The sequence below is a fragment of the Phodopus roborovskii genome, unplaced genomic scaffold, assembly GCF_943737965.1.
Source record: "Phodopus roborovskii unplaced genomic scaffold, PHOROB, whole genome shotgun sequence".
Classification (NCBI taxonomy): domain Eukaryota; kingdom Metazoa; phylum Chordata; class Mammalia; order Rodentia; family Cricetidae; genus Phodopus; species Phodopus roborovskii.
Window position 1 is genome coordinate 10,276,625 of NW_026125391.1, and position 20,504 is coordinate 10,297,128.

Sequence of the window (20,504 nt, forward strand, 5' to 3'; positions counted from 1 at the left end):
AGACTTTTTTTTCAATTTTTTTCTGAACATAGTTCTTATCTTTGTCAGTTTTTTCCAAATGGAACATATAACAGACTTTTAATATTTCAATAAGCAATATACAAGCATCACTTTGTCACTTCTGTTCAGACACTTTTATTAACAGTATTATGACAATTTGAAATAGCATGAATTATAAGGTACTCCTCAAGCTGTTGAAACAAATTGCCCCAATATTTTACATGTATGTATTATAAGTTAACATGTTGAACAAACTAATTCTTTCCAGTTCTAATCATTTTCGTCACATTGATTTATTTTTATGCAATGATAGATCATTTGTTTACAAAGGCAAATGCCAGCTTGCATAGACTCCAACACATTTTAAAGACTACAGAGATGGATTTAAGTATAATTTTAGCAAATGTCAAAGTAAAAGTTGTCAAACAAAGCAAGACAGATGCAATTTTCATTCTGTTAAATATTTTAACCCCATCCTTTCTTTTTCATAGCCATTGCGATAGAGAAGAAAAGCAAATATAGCCTCAAAGTATATAAATAACTTGGCTTTTACTAAGAACAAATAGTATAATTCACGTTAATTTTGGAAGAAAAATGAACGTGAGAAGCATAGGTAAATAAGTACTGTGAATTTTCATTATCTAAGTAGCTCCTGTAGACAGTTTGTAAGATAACAATCTTTGTGTAATGGTGACATGCCATGGACAACAGACAGGACTGAGAGATCTCTTTGTTGTAAGTAGGATTACTTCCAAGAGCCAGCAGTGAGTTGTTTCATGGTTCTGACTCCCCAAAAAGCAATGCAAACAGAAAAGAAAATCTAAAAGAAAGAAAAACAAGAAAACAAATGTGAGTCCAAACTTTTCCACTGTGTTAAATTATTTTCCTGGAATAAAACAAACAAATGATTTCACTTAGTCAAATTTCTTAAACAAATTTTAGCAAGTGGCTCAAAGATTGGATTTAGTCAACTTAACATGAGGCATTCTATGTAAGTATAAAAAGGAGAGTAAGAAGATCATTTTTCCTTTTTTTTTTTTGTTGTTCTTACATTTACATATATGTGCTATTTAATTATATGGAGGCTAGATAAACTAGATACTGAAGATACTGAACATAATGAACAAGTTTCTTCTACATTTGTGAATTCCAAATATTAAATTTTCTATCTTAAATGATGTCATTTGTTCTATAGTTTAAGAGCCTTAACAATATGAGGAGTGAAAACATTGTTCAAGAATCATTTTCCTCTAAGGTGATACAATCTATCCTACTACTCATTTCACTCCACAAAAATGAAATTCACAAAACTGTGGCTAACTTGTCTTCTCCATCTCGATCTCACTATGTAAAAAAATAAATAAATGCACACACACACACACACACACATTTTTGGATAACATCAGATACAACAAATCACCAATATTATTGTTTTTCTAATGAATTTAGCAATAAGAAGCAAATAGCAATTCCCAGCAGGAATAATGGTTGTAGCATTTTCTGCTTTATGTAATATAAATATTATATCCCCCTACTGAATCTGTTTGTGCACAGGTTGAGTGTTATGTGCTTTCAGGGTTTTTCTATGTGAATGCTTCCCCTTGTTCTTTTTGTTAAGCTGCGGGGCAGCCTTCCTGATAATAAACATTAGATGATGATGAAATGGCCTAACTTACTGTAATAAGTTTGTAATGATTGGGAAAACTATGTGGGTCTCCTCCCCATAGCATGTCTCTCTATATTCAGCTTCCTCTGCAAACTACTATAATGCTACCCTACGGGTTACTTTTCCCCAGGAAGACATTTATTATTTCTGGAAGATTCATAGAGATATACAATGGAAAAAGACTTAAGCAGTTAAATTAGAATATGAGGGGATGAATTACTAAGTTAAAGCCAATGACATCAACTGACAATCAAAATACCTTTGCTGCCAGAATGAGAAAAATTAAACAATGAGAGCAACAATAAAAATAAATAAATAAACAAAATGGTTTTTGCTAAACATTGGTGCTTACATGTGATATATTGTTCAATTTCATTTAAACTTCCTGGTTCTTTTTATATGATCATTAGTCTGAATAACAGCTAGTCATAGAGATTTGTTCCCCTTACTCTTTTCATTCCTTTCAGGCTATCTCATCCACAAAATTAAAAAAAAAAATGAAAATAAAAATCAGTATTTATATTGAAGCCAAAGGAAAGAATAATATTAACATATTGGAGTTGCCTGAGAAGTCAAGCACAATGTATGTAATGGCTGGTTTTCATTTTGTTTCTTTTGACTGTAACTCAAGAGAAATGACTTCATGAGGTTCTTCACGGTGGTGCCAGGGAAAACAACACCGGGGCTGGAAGAGAATTGTGAACACTACTATACTTCAGTAGCAAGTTCCTTCTACTTCTGAAGATTAGTTGATGTGGGCAGGATGGCTGAGAATAAAGTTTCCCAAGATGTCAGAGATGATATCTGTAATATTGGTAAATATTTTACGTGAATTCGGTATCTCTATCAAACAACTAGTACATGATGGTAGAATCTGAAATATATGAAGTGTCAATAAAGGATTTTGTTAGGTTTGAATCTGATGTCTAAGATCACAAGGATTTTCTACATGGAGGTGGACTGTGGTGAGTGATTTCCATGAAATCTCAAAAAAATGATGGAAGTGCCATAACTCTTTTTCCTTTTCCCCATGTATTAATAGTCTCCTTTAGACTTCTCATACTTCTACCTGGCTTCTCAGTAATACTGAACACTGTTCAGTAAAACAAGAGTAAAAAAGTTAAATATTACAGGATATGACTTCGTTCTTTTTTCTCTCAATTTTTTTTATATACTATACATACCAACCACAATTTCCCTTCCCTCTTCCTGCCTCCCTCATTTCTCACCATCCCACCCTCCATCCATTCTCCAGAAAGGGTAAGGCCTACCATGGGAGGTCAACAAAGCCTGGCACATTAAGTTGAGGCAAGACAAAGCCCCTTCTCCCTATATCAAATCTGAGCCAAATATGGGCGATGGGTTCCATGAAGCCAGCTCATACGCCAGGGCTAGAATCTGGTCCCACTGCCAGGGCCCCACAATCAGACTGAGTCACACAATGTCACCCACATATAGGGAGCCTAGTTTTGGCTAGAGTCCATCAACTCCCACATTCTCAAGTCAGCTGTCTCTGTGGGTTTCCCCATCATGAACTTTATGTACTTTGCTCATATACTCCCTCCTTCCACTCTTCAACTAGACTCTTAGAGCTCAGTCCAATGCTTCACTGTGGATCTCTGCATTTGATTCCATCAGTTACTGGAAGAGGTTAGTGTTTGTTTTTCTGTGTTTGGGTTACATTACTCAGGATGATGTTTTGCTGGTTCCCTCCATTGATCTGCAAATTTCATGATGCTTTAATTGTTTTTTACAGATAAGTAATATCCATTGTGTAGACATACCACATTTTCTTTATCAGTGTTTTGTTGAGGAGCATCTAGGTTCTTCCCAGGTTCTGGCTATTATAAATAATGTTGCTATGAACATAGTTGAACAACTTTCCTTGTGGTATGATTAAGCATGCATTGGTTATATGCCCAGTGATGACTGGATCTTGAGGTAGATTGATTCTTAATTTTCTAAGAAACCACCATACTGAATATCATAGTGACTGTACAATTTTGCACTGCCACCAGAAGTGGAAGAGTGTTCTCCTTTCTCTACATCCTCTTTAACATAGCTATCACCAGTGTTTTTGATCTAAGCCATTCTGACAGGTGTAGATAGTATCTCAGAGTTGATTTGATTTTCATATCCTTGATGACTCAGGATGTTGAGGACATTCTTAAATGTCTTTCAGCCATTTGAGACTCTTCTGTTGTGAATTCTGTGTAGATCTCTACTCCATATTTTATTGGATTATTTGATAGGTACCACATACAAAAATTAAATCAAATCTGGATTAAACAGTTTAAATAAATCTATAACCCCCACGGAAATAGAAGAAATCATTAAAAGTCTCACATTCAAAAAACACCCAGGGCAGCTCAGAATTATACCACAATTTCAAAGTAGAACTAACACCAATACTCCTCAAATTGTTCCACACAGTAGAAACAGAATGAACTTTGTCAAACTTTTTTTCTTAATGAGGCTACAGTTATCCTGATGCCCAGAACACACAAAGAGAATTATAGACCAATCTTCCTCATGGATATTGATCCAGGAGTACTCACTAAAATACCAGCAAACCAAATCCAAGAACACATCAAAAAAAATCCACCATGCTCAAACCAGAGACAAAAGGATGGCCCAACATATCAAAATTTGTCAATGTGATCCACCATATTAAAAACTGAAAGAAAAAAAAAACACATGATCATTTCATGAGATGCTTAAAAAGGCATCAACAAGATCCTTCACCTGTTCTTGGAGAGATCAGGGGTACAAGGAACTTACATAAACATAATAAAAGAATTATTCAGCAAGCCAATATTCAATATGAAATTAAATGGAGAGAAACTCAAAGTGATTTCACTAAATTCAGGAGCTACACAAGGCTGTCCACTTTCCATATCTATTCAATATAGTACTCAAATTTCTATGACTTGGTTATTAATTCATCATGATGGGAAACTTTGTTACTTTGAAACATGTGGACCTCCTACTTACCAAAGCCGAAGTATTTCCTATTCCCTCTGTTTCCTACCCACCTCAAATGTAGTCAGCACCCTAAAGAGGAGCAGGATTAATTTTGTTCATTTTATCTGTTTGGGTGTCTATGGACCAATCCTCCAAAGAGACATCCAGCTGGTATCTTTCAGGTTCTCAGAGCGATGCTTGGACCAGGAAAGCTCTTGGTGTCCTTACCAGACCATGTTGTCTGATTGGTACATGTCTTGGAGGATTGGTATCTACTTTGTGGATAAAGCAGTAGGAGCTCAAAATGTGTTAATATATGATCACTAAACAATCTCAAGTGTGTCAATAGCTGGAATTAGGCTTCACATTTGCAATAGTCCCCTGAAAGTGTCATTGTGTATACAACTATGGAGACAGCAGGGTGAGATGAGCATCACAACCAGAGATAAGAGCATTTTTTTTTTGTTTTGTGTTTTAAGATTAACAACCTGGATATGCAGGTTTTAAATCCAATAGCTGATAGGCTTTAAAGACGTTTTCACAATCAGTACTTTAAGGATTTACATTAGAGTTTTTAAACATAATGAAATATATATAGATGAAGGGTCACAGAAGTGATGTAAAATAACTACATCACTAAAACTATGGTTGACATAATTTCTTTGTTAGAGATATTAAAGTGGAGGAAAATAAATTAGTTTTTATTGTCTGAACATATATGTATCGATATATTATATTACCATATTTAACATAAAATAAATTCAATTATGTTACATGCACAATTTAATATGATAATTATTTGGTATACAATTCATTTAACCACTTGATTATTGATATCAATTCTGTCAAAATTTTTCTTTTCTTCAATTTTGTTTGATTTTGCATTAAGCTGTTCATTTTGTTTTTCCATATCTATAGAGATTAAATATGTCTCATTTGTTAATAGATCATTAACATATTCCTCAGTCAAATGCAATGAAGGAAGTTTCATTCTTCTTTAAGTATAGTGACAGAATAAATGCATGTTGTATCTTTTTTGCATTTATTTTTACATATTTCTCTAATATTTAGATATGTTTCCATATATATACAAAGTCAATATACCCTCATTTTATTGTAGGTCTGGCCAAGTCCCATAATTTTAACAGCTGGATGCAAAATATGAAACAGAGGAAGTTCAATCTCAGTGTCAAGCCCTCCCTGTGCTAACACATCATTAGAAATCCTTGTCTTCAGGCTATTTCCTTGACTTCCCAGGGACTTCAACTCCAATGCCTGAACTTTGGCCTATACAGATGCTCTCTATGTTTCTTCCACCTCATTCTAGAAAGCTCACCATTTGGCAGGTGGCTAATCTGAGCACCTAATCCCTATTAAACACTAGTGGGAACTATTGCCTCCCACCCAGTTAAATCTGTTTCGGGGGCCTTGTTGAAAAAGGCTCAAATATGAGCAAGCCGGAATTCTAACTTACTGCAGTGAGAATCATACAAGCAAGCGTGATTTCATGCAAATAACATGCCCTACAGCTGAAAATCCCCAAATCACAGCCAAGTGGATTGACTTCTTGTATGCCACTGTGCATATTAATCTCTTCTGGCTTTAGGTACATGACCAGAGAAGAAAATATTCATTAAACATTGGGCCATTGCAATTACAGATGGAGAGCAGTCTACAGCCTTTATGGAGATGTTACAGACTTTTCATAGCATATAACTTTGACATAAATAATCAGGTGAAACAGGTGCTTTGAAATTATTTACAAGAACAAAATGTCTATGGGAGAACTATACTTTTTGGTTGGTTGGCTTTGAGTCTCAAATGTTTATTTTCAATGATAATTGAAATAAAAACACTCACTGTGCCATATCTGATTTAATTTTCTGCCTAATGATAAAATCATACAATGTTTTATGTATCCCTGTAGCACTAATAAGTGCCACAACAGGTATGCCAAATATATTGTTATTTCTCATAGTGAGGACCATTTATCCTACCTGACCAAGGAAAGAATCTAAATGATTGAAGTATGAAGTGCTAATTTGTGAATTGTATTGTATTTTTATTTCATTTAACTACAACAAAATTTATACAATTATGTAACATTACAGACAAATGTAGATTTCTATAATAATTTCCTAGGATTTGATAAGCACATATATTCATTCTTAGCTCTGATACATCATACACAAGACCTAGACAGAAGATGATATTTTCATGTAAAACTTCTTTCATTCTCATCCAAGTATTAATAGCTATAAATTTAAAACATTATAAAGAAAATTAAATATTACTCTCTAGATAGGAGAGATGGCTCTGCAGTTAAGAACACTGATTGTCACAAAAATGACCCGGTGATCAGTTTCCAGCATCCATATGGCAGCTCAAAACAATTTGTATCTCTGATTCTAGAGGAACCAATGCCCTCTTCTGACTTTCATTGGCACCAGGCACACAATTGGTACAAATAGATACATGCAAGCAAAACACTCAAACACATAAAAAAGAAAGCATCTTCAAAGTTAAAAATACATTTCTCTCATGTCAATGAAGGTTGAAAAAAAAGCAGGTACCTGGTTATTGTAAGGAATGCCAACAATTATAAACAAGAATTGCTTTAGTGTAACATGAAAAATGTCCAAACTATTTGAAAGTATCTGGAGAAAAACTAAGCTAACACTTTTAGCACCATTCTTTCAGGTTTTTGGAAATGGCTTTTGAGAGATGTAGAAACAAGGACTCAAGCAAACATTGAGTTTGAGTTTCTGTAAAGCACCACCAATTCCTGTCAACACAAGGGACAAAGAGGAACACACAGAACATGGAGGACATAAAAAATTATTAGGGATGATAGATTTAATATTTCTTAGACTTTATCAAGAACATGTTTCACAAGTGTCTGCTCAAAATAAATGAAGAGATTTTATTTTTGCCTATAGTGCACTCTATAGATGGCTAAAGAATTGATTCATATAGAAGATGGTACCTGTTTCCAGTACTGCAGTATTACTGAGACTCTCTGGGGATTTTGTGTGGGGGGGGGCATGCATGTGCATTTATCCTTAAATAATATTTAACAATAATATAACTGTTTAATATGAGGTCTTAGGATGATTTACTATTATTTACATGTAAAATGAACCTTGTACTACACATAAAAATGAATTAAAGTTCTTAGCTTTGAAAGAGCAACAGGTTTATACACATATATAAATGAGACTTCTTTGGAAAGAATAAATTTCAGTCCTTAAATATCTACTGATATTAGTTTTAAGTAAGTAAATATAGTAAACACTCATGTTCAAATTAAATAACAAACAACTGTGGATGGTGTTTTACAGAAGCAGATGTCAGCTTTTTTAAGCTTTTATCTGACTTGTGTGGAGTGAAAAATCAGATATTTTACTATTTCATAAAAAATTGGGACAAAGGAAATAAGCAGTTGAAAAGGTATTAACTTGACCAACACAAGTGTCATATCACCCATGTAAATCATATTCAGCCCCCACCTCATAATCATTTATCAAGTACAATAATTTATTCACTTCTCAAATTCTAAACCATCTGAGAATATGCGCATATCTTTCTACACTGAGGTCTGTATTCTGTCTAGTCCAGATTTGAAATACCACACAAACACTTGCTAAAGACAAATTTTCTTGATAAGATTAAGAGTGGATCACTTAGAGGTCTATGAAGCCTACCCAGATTTCAGATTTTCAAGACAGTTGGCCTGAATTAGCTACTGTGCATGCAAAGTCATCTGGTTGGAATTGTATAAGCCATAATTAGCATAAAATGAAAAATACATGCTACATTTCTCAAAAACATCTGTGGAGTTTTCTTCATTGAGTTAAATATTTGTATTTATCGATAGCCACCATTTTTAGAAGTACTAACATTACCAAGCTTTGTTTTCAGAGTACAGTAATCTATTCATACAATGGGTAGAATTATTTTCGATTAATTGTTCAATTCTTTCCTTCTTTATAGGTAATGGTGATGCTCCAATATTGATTGTTTTTCTCTATAGACTCTAAATATTTTAGTACATTCTTACTATCCAGGGTTCCTTTACTTTTTGTTTTGGTTTTTGTTTTACTGTTAGTTGTCTATTCTTTTACTTTGAAGTTGAATGAGAAATTAAAGAGAATGCAGTCACTTAGCTGGGGAATATTGTAGAAAATAGGATCTTTTAATGAGATTCTTTATACTAGCCATCAACTTGCACTTATCATGGAGTACCACACTCTTCTTTGTATCCTTGAGAGAATGAAACATAACAAAATAAAGACATGGCAAATTCATAAACATAATCAACTTGTTGTAGCTTTTAAAATGTTGGGGGAAATGGAGCATAAAGAATGTAAAGCTCTTGATAAATATATCTGGGTTTTAGTTTGTGCTGAAATGTTTATGGGCATTAAAGTTACTGATGGGTAAGGTATTTTAAATACCTTGATATTATGACCTAAATGTGAATGAACTTTAACTGAACTCTTTTTAACAGTTCAGTGAATTCAAAAGTTCAATGTTAAAATTTCAATTTTTTTTATTTTATAAAAGATTTTTATAATGATGGGTATCAAACCATAGCCTTCATAAATGTAAAGGAAATCCCCCACCATTCATTTTACCCCATAGCTACTCAAATTTCTTTTGTACTTCTATGGTTCTACATAGATGCTTTATTTATAGTTAAAAATAAAGTCTGTTTGGTTTCCATTTGGCACAAAAATCCTCTTCTTATATCCAGTACGTTTGAAGCTGAAACTTGAGTGAAATATTGCTGGACCCTAGTCCTTCAGTGCCCTTAAAGAATTAACTCTAATGAATAGATGCGTGACAAATAATCTAAGATTTGAAGTATCTTACATTTCTAACTTATTTCCAATTAGTGAAATTATAACATTTCTGCTATTAAACAGAGCTGTGTTTTATTAAAATTTATAAAGAAAACTCAGTCACAATCTTCTACCAAAATTCAATTTCTGTAATTAAGGAGTAGCAGGAAAACCCTCTGCTCAGAAACTTATCATGGATTACGATGATTTTCAGTGCAACCAGGAGCAAGAGCCAAAACTATTTGATGTGGCTAAAAGTTTCAGCTTTTGTCCGATATTCCATCTGCAAGAACATGCATTTACAAATGCAGAATGACATTCAGCAGTGCTTATCAGGACTTTTAGTGTGTAACTAAAAATTCCTCTGTATTTTTATACTAGTTGGGAAATAAAAACAAAAAATCTCATTAGATATGTTCATTATTTTCAGGAGAAAATTCTATGTTTACAAACATACTAATGGTATGTTGCATTAAAAATAGGACAGTCTATCTTATTTTTGCTTGCGTCATTGGGATGATTAGACTCTCAGTAAAAGTAAGCCTCCAACACAGACTAATAGCAAGTCAATAGCTCACATATGGCTCACAGCTTGAGAGATTTCTTAGAGGTCTACCAGAGATGGGACTGCCCAAACAGTTTTCTGTGAATATCCTATACAAACTGCATCCTACTAAGCCAGTTGCCAGAACTAGACCCAAGGGTATACAGAACTGTGACTGAAGGCTAATAATTACAACTTCCTAAGGAAGGCACAGATGCTTTCCTGAGAGACACTCCAGATGCCTGAATTGCCTTTATTTTCTGTTTGGACTACCTGTTCTTGCAACAGTTCCAATAAAGAGAGTCAGGCAGCAGGCATCCAGCTGTTTCCAATAAGTTTGGCAAAATAGGTCCTTATGGCATAGGCGCTACAGACCTCTAAAATGCATATGCTAGCTTTGAAGTTCTAAACAAGGTACTAGGCTATACCAAGGCACAGATCTCCTTTGTTCCAAGTGATGATAATAGTAAGAACAATTTAATTATGACAGCAAATATATTACTAAAAAATCTATCATTACCCGAAGGAAAAAGGTAAAATGTGTGGTATGTGTGTATGTGATGTGTGTGTGTGTGTGTGTGTGTGTGTGTGTGTACTAATTTCAGAATCAAAATAAATATTTCAGACTTTTCTGAGAGGATCTTAAATAACTCAATGAAATATCTGCTTCAAACATCCTACAGTAATTAGACAACTCAACAGTAGAAGTGTTTCTTGAAATATACATTGATGACTATAACAAAAGAGCAGTAAGGAAAATGGAAGTAATTATGAGAAAAGCAAGCATATTAGATTGATAAATTATTATAATAGAAATCTGATAATAGAATTATGAAAGACCTATAGGAAAAGATGTATGAATATGAGGAAAACTCTCATGAAAGATGCACTGATCTCATCTCTATTACATTGTCAACAATGTGGAAAACTATTAAAAGCTTCAATACAGAGTCAAAGTAAAGTAACCCAAAATTTTTAAGTCAGAACTAATCATAGACTTCAAGCTTATTTCAAATAAATATTCATGTTAATAATCAATTAATTAGCTATTTAGTGATATATATGTAATACAAAAATAATCTTGGCATCTATTTCAGTTATGAATGAATGTGCAAAATATTATGTGGACCCAATCCTCATTAGATAATATTTGTTCATTAGTAATCCCTCCTCCAAATTCCATTATGTTTTTAGACTGTCCCTGATGACTTGAGTCTGAAATAAGAACAATATAGTCCTTGAATCCATAGATTTTTGTGAACTTATCTCCTATATCCTGGTAGATTTTTATTTGTGTCTTTTGAAGTCTTTAGCTAAAAGTGTATTCACAACACAAAAGAAAATGTTCATTAAAATTTTCTAAATCATGGAGTTATATCTATTTTAATAACTTTTTGAAAAGTAAATTCTATCTTCCATAATTATTTCATAAGGGTTTATATAAGTAAAGAAAAATTCTTTCTCATTTTCGTAGGGAGAGAGTTGCCTATGCAAAACATAATTCAGTACTAATATTCCAATTTTGAGTACAGAAATATAATTGAATCACATTTTTCATTTGAGTAAGATATATAATGCTTCTATACTTTAGTTTCTACATCTGAAGACAAAAAATAATTACAGAAGTTTCTTGGAAATATTAATTGAAATATTGTGATTGAAAAGTTATGCAATTTCAATTGTTCATCTATTACAAATAAGTGTTATTGGTTTTAGGAATTCTACAATGTTATCATTGCTGTTTCTTTTACTAACTTAGACTAAACAGTTTCCTAAACTGTGTTCTGAAAATAGTTACAGTTCACTTCCTATTGTTTCTACCTTTATTTTGATTATTATGGAGAACTATTTTTTGAATAGAGTAAAGAAAGTACAAATGCAAATTATAATATCTACTTCTTTCTTCTAAAAGGCTCCCCTCACTCATTGTCTTGGAAATCACAAGTTGGAAGTATAAAAAAGATTAAAAGCTCCAAATTTTGGGGTTCCAGAGTCCTGAAACATGAGTCATTCTTTCTTGTCATAGAATGTCTAAATTATTCTACTTTCTCAAGAATAGAAAAAGATTTTGCCAACCCAGTGCGATAATGTTAGAAAGTTCCCTGGATCATCCTTGGAGATAATTACATTTGCAAGGAAAAGAGTGCAGAGAAATAGTCTTGCCCCCATTAGTAGCACAACAATCTTGCAGAATGAACAGAGGAGTAGTCATGAAAAGTGCCTTGTAAGAAGCATTCTGCACACATTTTGAAAAGTGTAGGGAGAAGAATAAAAGTATGTTTAAGTTCCCATGTCCCAGATGACAAGGTTTGTAAGTTCCGTGGACACAGTGGTTTCTGGCATTCAGTTGTCTGAAATTTAGCAAAGCCAAGGGCACAATCAAATCATCTTCAAAGAATAATATAGTGAATATTCGAAAATGATGGCCAATAATGTAAAGACTGATATTTGTGAGGACTCTGCAGAGACACAGTAATGAAGAAACAAAGGAAACTGCAGTGGTAAAGACTTTAAGGCTTTAAAGATGACAATTTCAAATGTAAGTAATTTTTTATGCATATAATTCATATAATTCAAAAGGTACAATGAATATTCTTGGACGTGTTACAAAATGACACTACAAATCATCACTTTGCTTAGCTTTAATGTAGTCCAAATATCATTATTGTTGTTTCTTTTTCTTTCTGTAGAGGGATTAAATTTGGGGGTGGGGATAGGTAGAGCTAGAGATGAGAGGGGGAGGTGGGGTTCTTAGGATTCCTAAAATAATTATGGTGTTTTGAATATTGGTGGAAAATGTACATTTTATGCAAGTTAGTTTATACTTTAGGCCAATATGAGCTTTCATAAAATATATATGTTAGTGTGGATGTATCTAAAATGGTTGTGAAATGGTAGTGAGGGTGAATCTTACAGATATTGAGACCACACTCTTGATTCTGGTCTAAGTGGGCCAAGTAGAAAGTATTGGGATCTAGTTCAGTTTTATATGCTAGCATGCAGAACAGAAGGGGCAATGAGGTAAAACTAACTAGAAAGTCTTTTAGACAGTCCTTACATAATTCAAATGGTTTTGTGAACACACTACCCCTACACTAATTTTCTTATACATAACAGTTAAGAACCACAGTGAGAGACTGAAGGAAGGGATGAAGGAAAACTGCTGTGTAAATCTGGAAATTCAAACAAATCCTACCCTGAGTTCCAGAACATCAGAAGAAAGAAATATTCTTGATAAAATCTAACAGGTTTCTAAGTCATGAACTCCTTCATATTTATAGTTAATATAGTTAATTGTTTTGTAAAAGTCAGCTAAGTGGGATCTACCTTAAAGATAATTTCCAAATTCTTGGATTACCTTAACTAACAGCAACATCACTCCCCTAATCTGCATATACAGAAAAATATTTAGTTTAGCTACTTTGACACAAAGTCTTGTTTTAGAATGGCATTTTAACTTCCCTTGGCTTTCGTTTATGTTCCTATTTTAAGCTGCATCTTTGACAGAAATCATATTATAATACTCAATGGAAGTCAAATATTCATTTCAAACATTCGAATGAGTGCATTCAATATAAATTGTATCCCAACAAATGTGATATAGCAAGACTCTCTTCTACAAATATGGTTGGGCAATTACATTTAAACACTTTTTCTTTACCAAGTTATGATCCTCAGTGGTAAATCAGTCCACCACAGAATGCTAACTTGACCAGTTCTCCTTGTTAGGAAGCAAAAGCCCTAGAGAACTTCACAGAATTCTGGAATGAGAAGACTGGATGAATATTGATGAAATTTTAACATGATGTAATCAAGGAATAATCCAAACTGAGAAAATTACGCACATTCAAAAATGTCCTTTGTCTTCCTCATTTTTTTCCTTGTTTCATTTTTTTCCCTTTGCTCTGGCCAAGTGTTTTACAAGTTCCCAAACGTCCTGAAGCCCCAGCACAGCTTGGGTTGCTGACCGGAATTCTCCACATGGCTCTGGTGGTCAGGTCAGTGGGCATTATATTAGTACATTTAATTTTCAAAACATACAGTTAGAACAGATGCGTTTTATAAGGATTACAAGATGGAGCTCAGGCAGTGTTGGAATACATATTTTACTGGTCACTCTGTAAGACTAATGCCTGCTGATAAGCATAGCTTGGTTTTGTGAAAAGAAATTTATAATATTGGTGTATAGTACTATGGAGAATATCAAAGCTACCAAAAGTCGAAGCAGTACAACAGCGGCTCCAGATCTGTATGTAAATTAATACCACAACATGGAAAAGATTAACTTGAGGGTTTTAGGAATTTGGAACTCAGAATGCTGAGGATGTGGGTTTAATTGAAACACTGTCTTATGACAATCAGTTTTTCTCTGGAGACAATTTTTAAGGTGCATACAAATTTGTAATTGAGCATTGACATATTACATCATGGTGTTATGTCCTAAAGAAGCCCTATCTGTTCGGTGGTATTTATTTCACCAAATAGCATTGGATATTTGTAGATTCCTCCTTTACGGTGAATAAATGAGCAGCAGGCTGAGGTAAGCCAGTCAGTTCTCCAATAAAGCCAGGCCTCAAAGGCTCACACACACAAAGTACTTCTTCTGGAAAAATATCCCTGGGTTTTCAACATAAATCAGGGACAGCACATAATACAATCACACTCTAGTGCATTTAAAAGCTGGAAAACAGTCTAACTAGGACACTGTTGCTTCCAGCAAACCTTCAGGCCAAACAGCAATCAGAAAGAATTCATGGCTTGTGTTTAAATCCCTCTTGGTTAAGGCCCAGAAAGGGGTTGACTGGCATGCTGGGGAGTTCACAAAGGGGGTTAGGAAACAACACTTTCTCACCACCAGGAATGCACATAATTTCCTTTTCTCTCCATTTTGGTAAAATAGACATATCATAGCATAATGGTGATTAATAATAAATGTTAAAAAGCCTTCGTGTTCACTCAATAACAATTGACTTACATGTTTATGGTCAAGAATGACCAAATCTTTTGAAAGAATCTCACGTGTACCCAATAAGTTTTAGGATTAGTAAAATTGAAGAGGGAAATGCAGAGGGAAAAACACCTGACAGTCAATTAAACAATCTTGCAAAATGACTGACAGGTATGTCCAAACCACAGGTTATATGCAGCCAAGAAGATATATAAATTAAGCCCAAGAAAAGCATAAGGTATTATGAAGGTATTTTGTGTGCGAGTTTTAAAAAATATTTATTTTGCCTTTGGCAATTTAATTCCATAGTTGTGGAGTATAGACTCTGTCCTAATGTCAACAAAAATCTCATGGCCCTGTAGCCCTAAAGCAAGCTAAAAAATTAAACTTATTAGAATTTTTACTTTTAGATATAATCTTATGGCATATAAATTTTTGTGATGATATATACATATTAGTTTTTCAAAATGCCAAATAAATTTTTGTGGTTCAGTCAAATCTTTTCTGCTGTTTATCAAACTTAACATTTTGTCTAATACAAAATGAGGCAGGAGGTAGGGCCTTGTCCCTACTCCAAATGACTTGACAGATTTAGATGACCCCTCTTGGAAGACATCACCCTACATGTGGAGTTGGGGGGGGTGATGGGAGGGTGGGTGTTTGGGGGGCATGGGAGGATTGGAAAGAGGGAGGGATGGAGGCAGGGAGAGGGAACTGGGATCCATATGTAAAAAAAGAAAAATAAATTTTAAAAAAATGAAGGCAATAAAATGTTCTGATTTCATGTCAAAACTGAAAGGATGGAGATCAGTAGATGGAAACATTTCAATTGACTATGCATTCTATTCTTAGATATGTACACAATAAACTAACAAACCTGGAAATTAGTTTACACTTAAAAGACATAGGTGAGATTGTAAATTTGAGGATGGCCAGAGGAAAAGGGAAACACTGAGACCTTGCAGTGAAAAAGACAGAGAAATCATTGTGTATGCATTCTTATGAAATTTTAATGCCTTTACAATGTTTTAACAATGTGAAATACATAGTTCCTATTAGCAGAGTAGGAGTTACTATAAAGTGATCTAAAAGATGCATATAAAGAGCTCACCTATAATGTATAACAAGAACACCTCTAGGAAGTTTAATATATACTAATCTCCAAAGAAAGATTCTACATGAAAACCAAAGAAAAAGGAAGAATGAATAGCTAGAGCAGGAGTTTTGTGGTTGCAACTGAGTTATATGTGGCTTTGCATCTGTGAGAGCAGAATATCTGGAAGTCAGACCATAAGTTGGCCAACAATCAAAATGAAAGAGTCCTAGGGAAAAGCTCCACTGGCCCAGGGAAGTATTAAAGAAAGGTTTAGTTGGCTCCAATAGTGAAAACCGAAAAGGGAAAATGGTCCAGCAAGCATATTCAACACTATGAAATTAACATGAATTGAATTTTCTCATGAGGCCGATGGGGACCCAAGAGCAGGAAATGTGACACAATGATGCTTTCAAGGGCCAGTGAGAAGTCCAGGTATGTAACAATCTCAACCATGTCTGGGCTCACAATGAACATTAAATGTCTGGATCATGTGTACCAGCATGGTCATGCGTATGGGTTTACACACACACACACACACACACACACACACACACACACACACATGCACACCCATGTACACAAAGACACATAAGATAGAGATACAATGACAGAAACACAGAGACAGAGGGCACTACAAAGGAGATGGCAATATATTTAATGAGGAGAATTCTCATCACAAATATTAAAAAGTGATGAGGAATCTGATAATGTAAGGTAAGATTTTTTAAAGCTCTACATAAGCTTTATATTTATTATTAATTATGTGTATGTGTGAATGTCTGTGTGCAGGTATGTGTGTGTTAGAACCACTAGAGCCATCCTTAATTGGTGCTAGGAACAAAATTGTAGTCCTTCTAAAGAACTGTAAAAACTCTTAACTGAAAAATCATTTCTCTGGTCCCAAATTATAAAAATTGTAAAGACAATAAAGCATTAATGCAAATAAGGAGAAACATTCTTTCACATAGAACTGTGAAAATGGTAAATCAGTCTAAGATAAAACCAAATAAAAACATCTCAAAGCAAAATGTGCTTATTGAAATTAAAATCTTGTGACTGATTAAAACAAATGCTTGTGATGGAAGATTTAAAAGCCACAAAGAGTTAAAGAAGAAAAAATATGATGCAGAGGTAGCAAAATGGAAGACAAAGCAAGACATACAATGCCTACAACAAAGCTCAAGAAAGAAAGAATGAAAGGAAGAGAGGGGAGATGACATGAGAAATGCCTGGTAGCGCCAGCATCTCAGACCTTAAGAGACAGTACAGACAAACCAATCAGCTCCAAGGAATCCAAGGCCAACCAAAAGAATACAAGTTAGATGTCTCAATGAAGCTGCAGAGGATTTAAGGCAAGGAGCTAAATTATAATGGAATCCAGAAGCAAGAAGCATTTATGTTAGAAAAAGATAAAATCTTATATCTGATTGATAATCAAATTATGATGAACCATCTTCAATATTAACAAATCTCTTTAAACGTCAAATGTCAGCACAAACCACAAAATCAACTAACTTGCCAATTAAAAATTGAGGATAACCTGAGAGTATTACCAGACGGTCATAGTAAGTTCAATAATCACATTGTGAAAAGGCAAAGAGAGGGATTATATTTCAGAAAGGATGAAATTAAACTGGAAGTAATTTCAGTAAGTGAAAATCAAGCAAAAAAAAAATCTACAATGATATGAATAAAGAACTCAGGTGAGTGATAAACACAATGGGTCAAACAAACTGATAATGACCTATCAAATGTTTTACCAGACAAAATAGTGACTGAAGAGATGGCTCAGAGATTATCAATGCATGTGGTACAACTATGAAAATCTTGAGATCACCCATAAGCACCCAGATGACAAGCCTAAACACCCACATATGCCTGGAACTGCAAATTGGCTAGGAGTGGAGACAGGAGGAGTCCTTAGTCTAGCAGCTTTCCACCTAGCTGAGTAAGTATGAGCCTTGAGTTCAGGGTGAGACTTTGCTTCTAAGGAAGAGGATGAGAGTGATGAAGGAGGTCATCTTATTGATACCTCTTCTTACTTCTCTGTATGTACATAGACACATGCACCTGCATATACACACATGCATACATTAGACTCATAAACACAAATATATGCACACACACAGACACACACACACACACCATACATACACACACACACACACACACACATATGGGCAGAATTACATACAAGAATAAAATTAGAGATGGAGTTAGACTAAAATCATTAATAAATGCACAAACATTGAAATCGTAAGAATAAAATTAAAAACACTGAAATCATAACTTCCTAAATAGGAAAATAAGAGTAAGGAGCATGCATGAGCACCACTCATACACATGTACATACCATATCAAATCCACTATGTAATGCATAGCTAGAAGGCAGAATAAAAAAGAAGTAGTGCTAATCTCTAACATTAAAAATTATAAGCAAAAGATGTCAAAATGATACCAGCTATTTAGCAATTGCAATACATAAAAATGAGGTTAATTAGCAAATAAATATTCTCAAACTGAATTTTCCAAGGCAATCAAGTGAGATTAGGATGTTTTATATATGCACATATATATGTGCAAATGTATATATGCACATATATATGTGCAAATGTATATATGTCTACGTATACATATACACATATACACATATTCAGTGATATTGACTTACTCCAAGCATAAACTTTAAAACTTGAACCTGGAATATTGCCACTGGATATTATGTGCTATCAAAAATGAATAACTTGAGATACATAAAGAAAATTAACATTTGAATCTATCAATCAAAATGAACATTTATTCATGGTTTTTATATATGTAGATTCTACATATTATAAAGAATAGCCAATTATATTATATATAATATCCAATCATATATATTATATATGTTACATTTATGTATTTAATAACCAGTAAATATTCTAGAGGAAAGTTATTTTATGTGTTCTAATATGGATAAATTTCAAAGAACAAAATTGAATAAAAATATATTATTATTTAATTTTTAAAAAGCAGAATAAGATGCTGTGTATTTAATATAACACCTCTTTGAACATTATCATATATGGGACACATGAGTAGTTCATTAGTTGTGGCATCTGTGTCTATGTGTGCTTTAAACTTTAGTAAAACATCTACTCTTGAGGCTGGAGAGATGGCTCAGTGGTATTGCTTTTGCAGATGACTTTAGTTTTGTTACTAGAAGCCAAGTTGATTGGCTCATAATCACATGTTATACCAGCTCAAGAAAATTAAACATTTCTTATGGATCATATGCAAACATGTGGTATTCACACATATGGACAAACACACACAGAAATAACAAAAAAAATCTTAACTAAATAGTTGATGCTGCCAACATTTGATTGTGTTCAATGGTGAGTATTTTAGTTTTTAGTTTACATTTATGTATTAAAAACTTATAGATCAATATTAATTTTCATTTAGAGGAAAGAAAGAAAGAAGTATGAGAAGAGAGCTTAAAGACGTTCAACTAATGGCACCCCTGCAGTCCCAGGGCACAATTGAACTTGCAGTGAATAAAGGAATGAACTCAAGCAAGCTATACATGGAGTCCACAACCAGTCATATCTCAGTGGAGTAGGCACATCTCTCAGCATATTTGAGAATTGAAGCAAAACAAATGAAGCTGCGACATGGAGCTATTTTATTAAAATGGCGCTCCTTTGATGATTTTGAGGAAGATTGTCAATGAAGGTAGAAAGGAAGTGAGATGAATTGCAGAAGTAAGTAAATCACCCAAGAATAAGATATCATAGCTTCATTTAGTTTATGGATCAAATTTATATGGAGTACTTTCACACATGGGTTATCTATATATGTTTGTCAGCACAGAGGTGATAACTTAAACCTATACTCATTAATTGTTTATGAAACCGGAGCTGTTATGTAGGCCATTTCCACTGTGGAACAATTGCCGTGATATGCTCAATTAATAATTTATGAATGAATGAATGACTGCACGATTGCATAAACTGATATGTGGAACAATCCACATTGAATTACATTGTTCTGCACATCACATGTGATGTTATATAGAACAATGAATTCAAAAGGGATGAAGAAGTTTAGCAGCTTAAAATGGAGAGAGAGGAAGTTTTGAGTGTAGTGTCAATAACCAAGAGAGGGTCATAAAAGGAGAAAGAGAGGGATGGAGAGGATTGGAAAAAGGAATTAAGAGGTTAAGAGCTTTATTTCAAGATTCACAGTGGTCAGGATGGACCATTGGTGAGTTTTCATCATGGGTTGATAGCAACAGATTGTATACAGTGTAGTACAGAGACAAGCAAAAGCCAGAAGTTCCTTTTAGAATACTGTCTGATAAAGTGATCATGACAGTAGTCAGAATTGGAGTAGCATGGCCTGTGGTGACAGAATATAGCATTTAGACACATTTAAAATTTAGAGAAAAATGGACCTCT

The 20,504-nt window shown here is 33.9% G+C and overlaps 1 protein-coding gene across 1 annotated transcript in view; it reads right to left on the minus strand.

Annotated features, from left to right (window-relative positions):
• Positions 1 to 653: 653 nt before the first annotated feature.
• Agmo (alkylglycerol monooxygenase) overlaps positions 654 to 20,504 on the minus strand; it is a 290,726-nt gene continuing 270,875 nt past the window's right edge. The window contains exon 13 of the mRNA XM_051175085.1: positions 654 to 820. Coding sequence (XP_051031042.1) covers positions 746 to 820 — 75 coding nt within the window. The 3' untranslated portion in view covers positions 654 to 745. The remainder of the gene's footprint in view (positions 821 to 20,504) is intronic.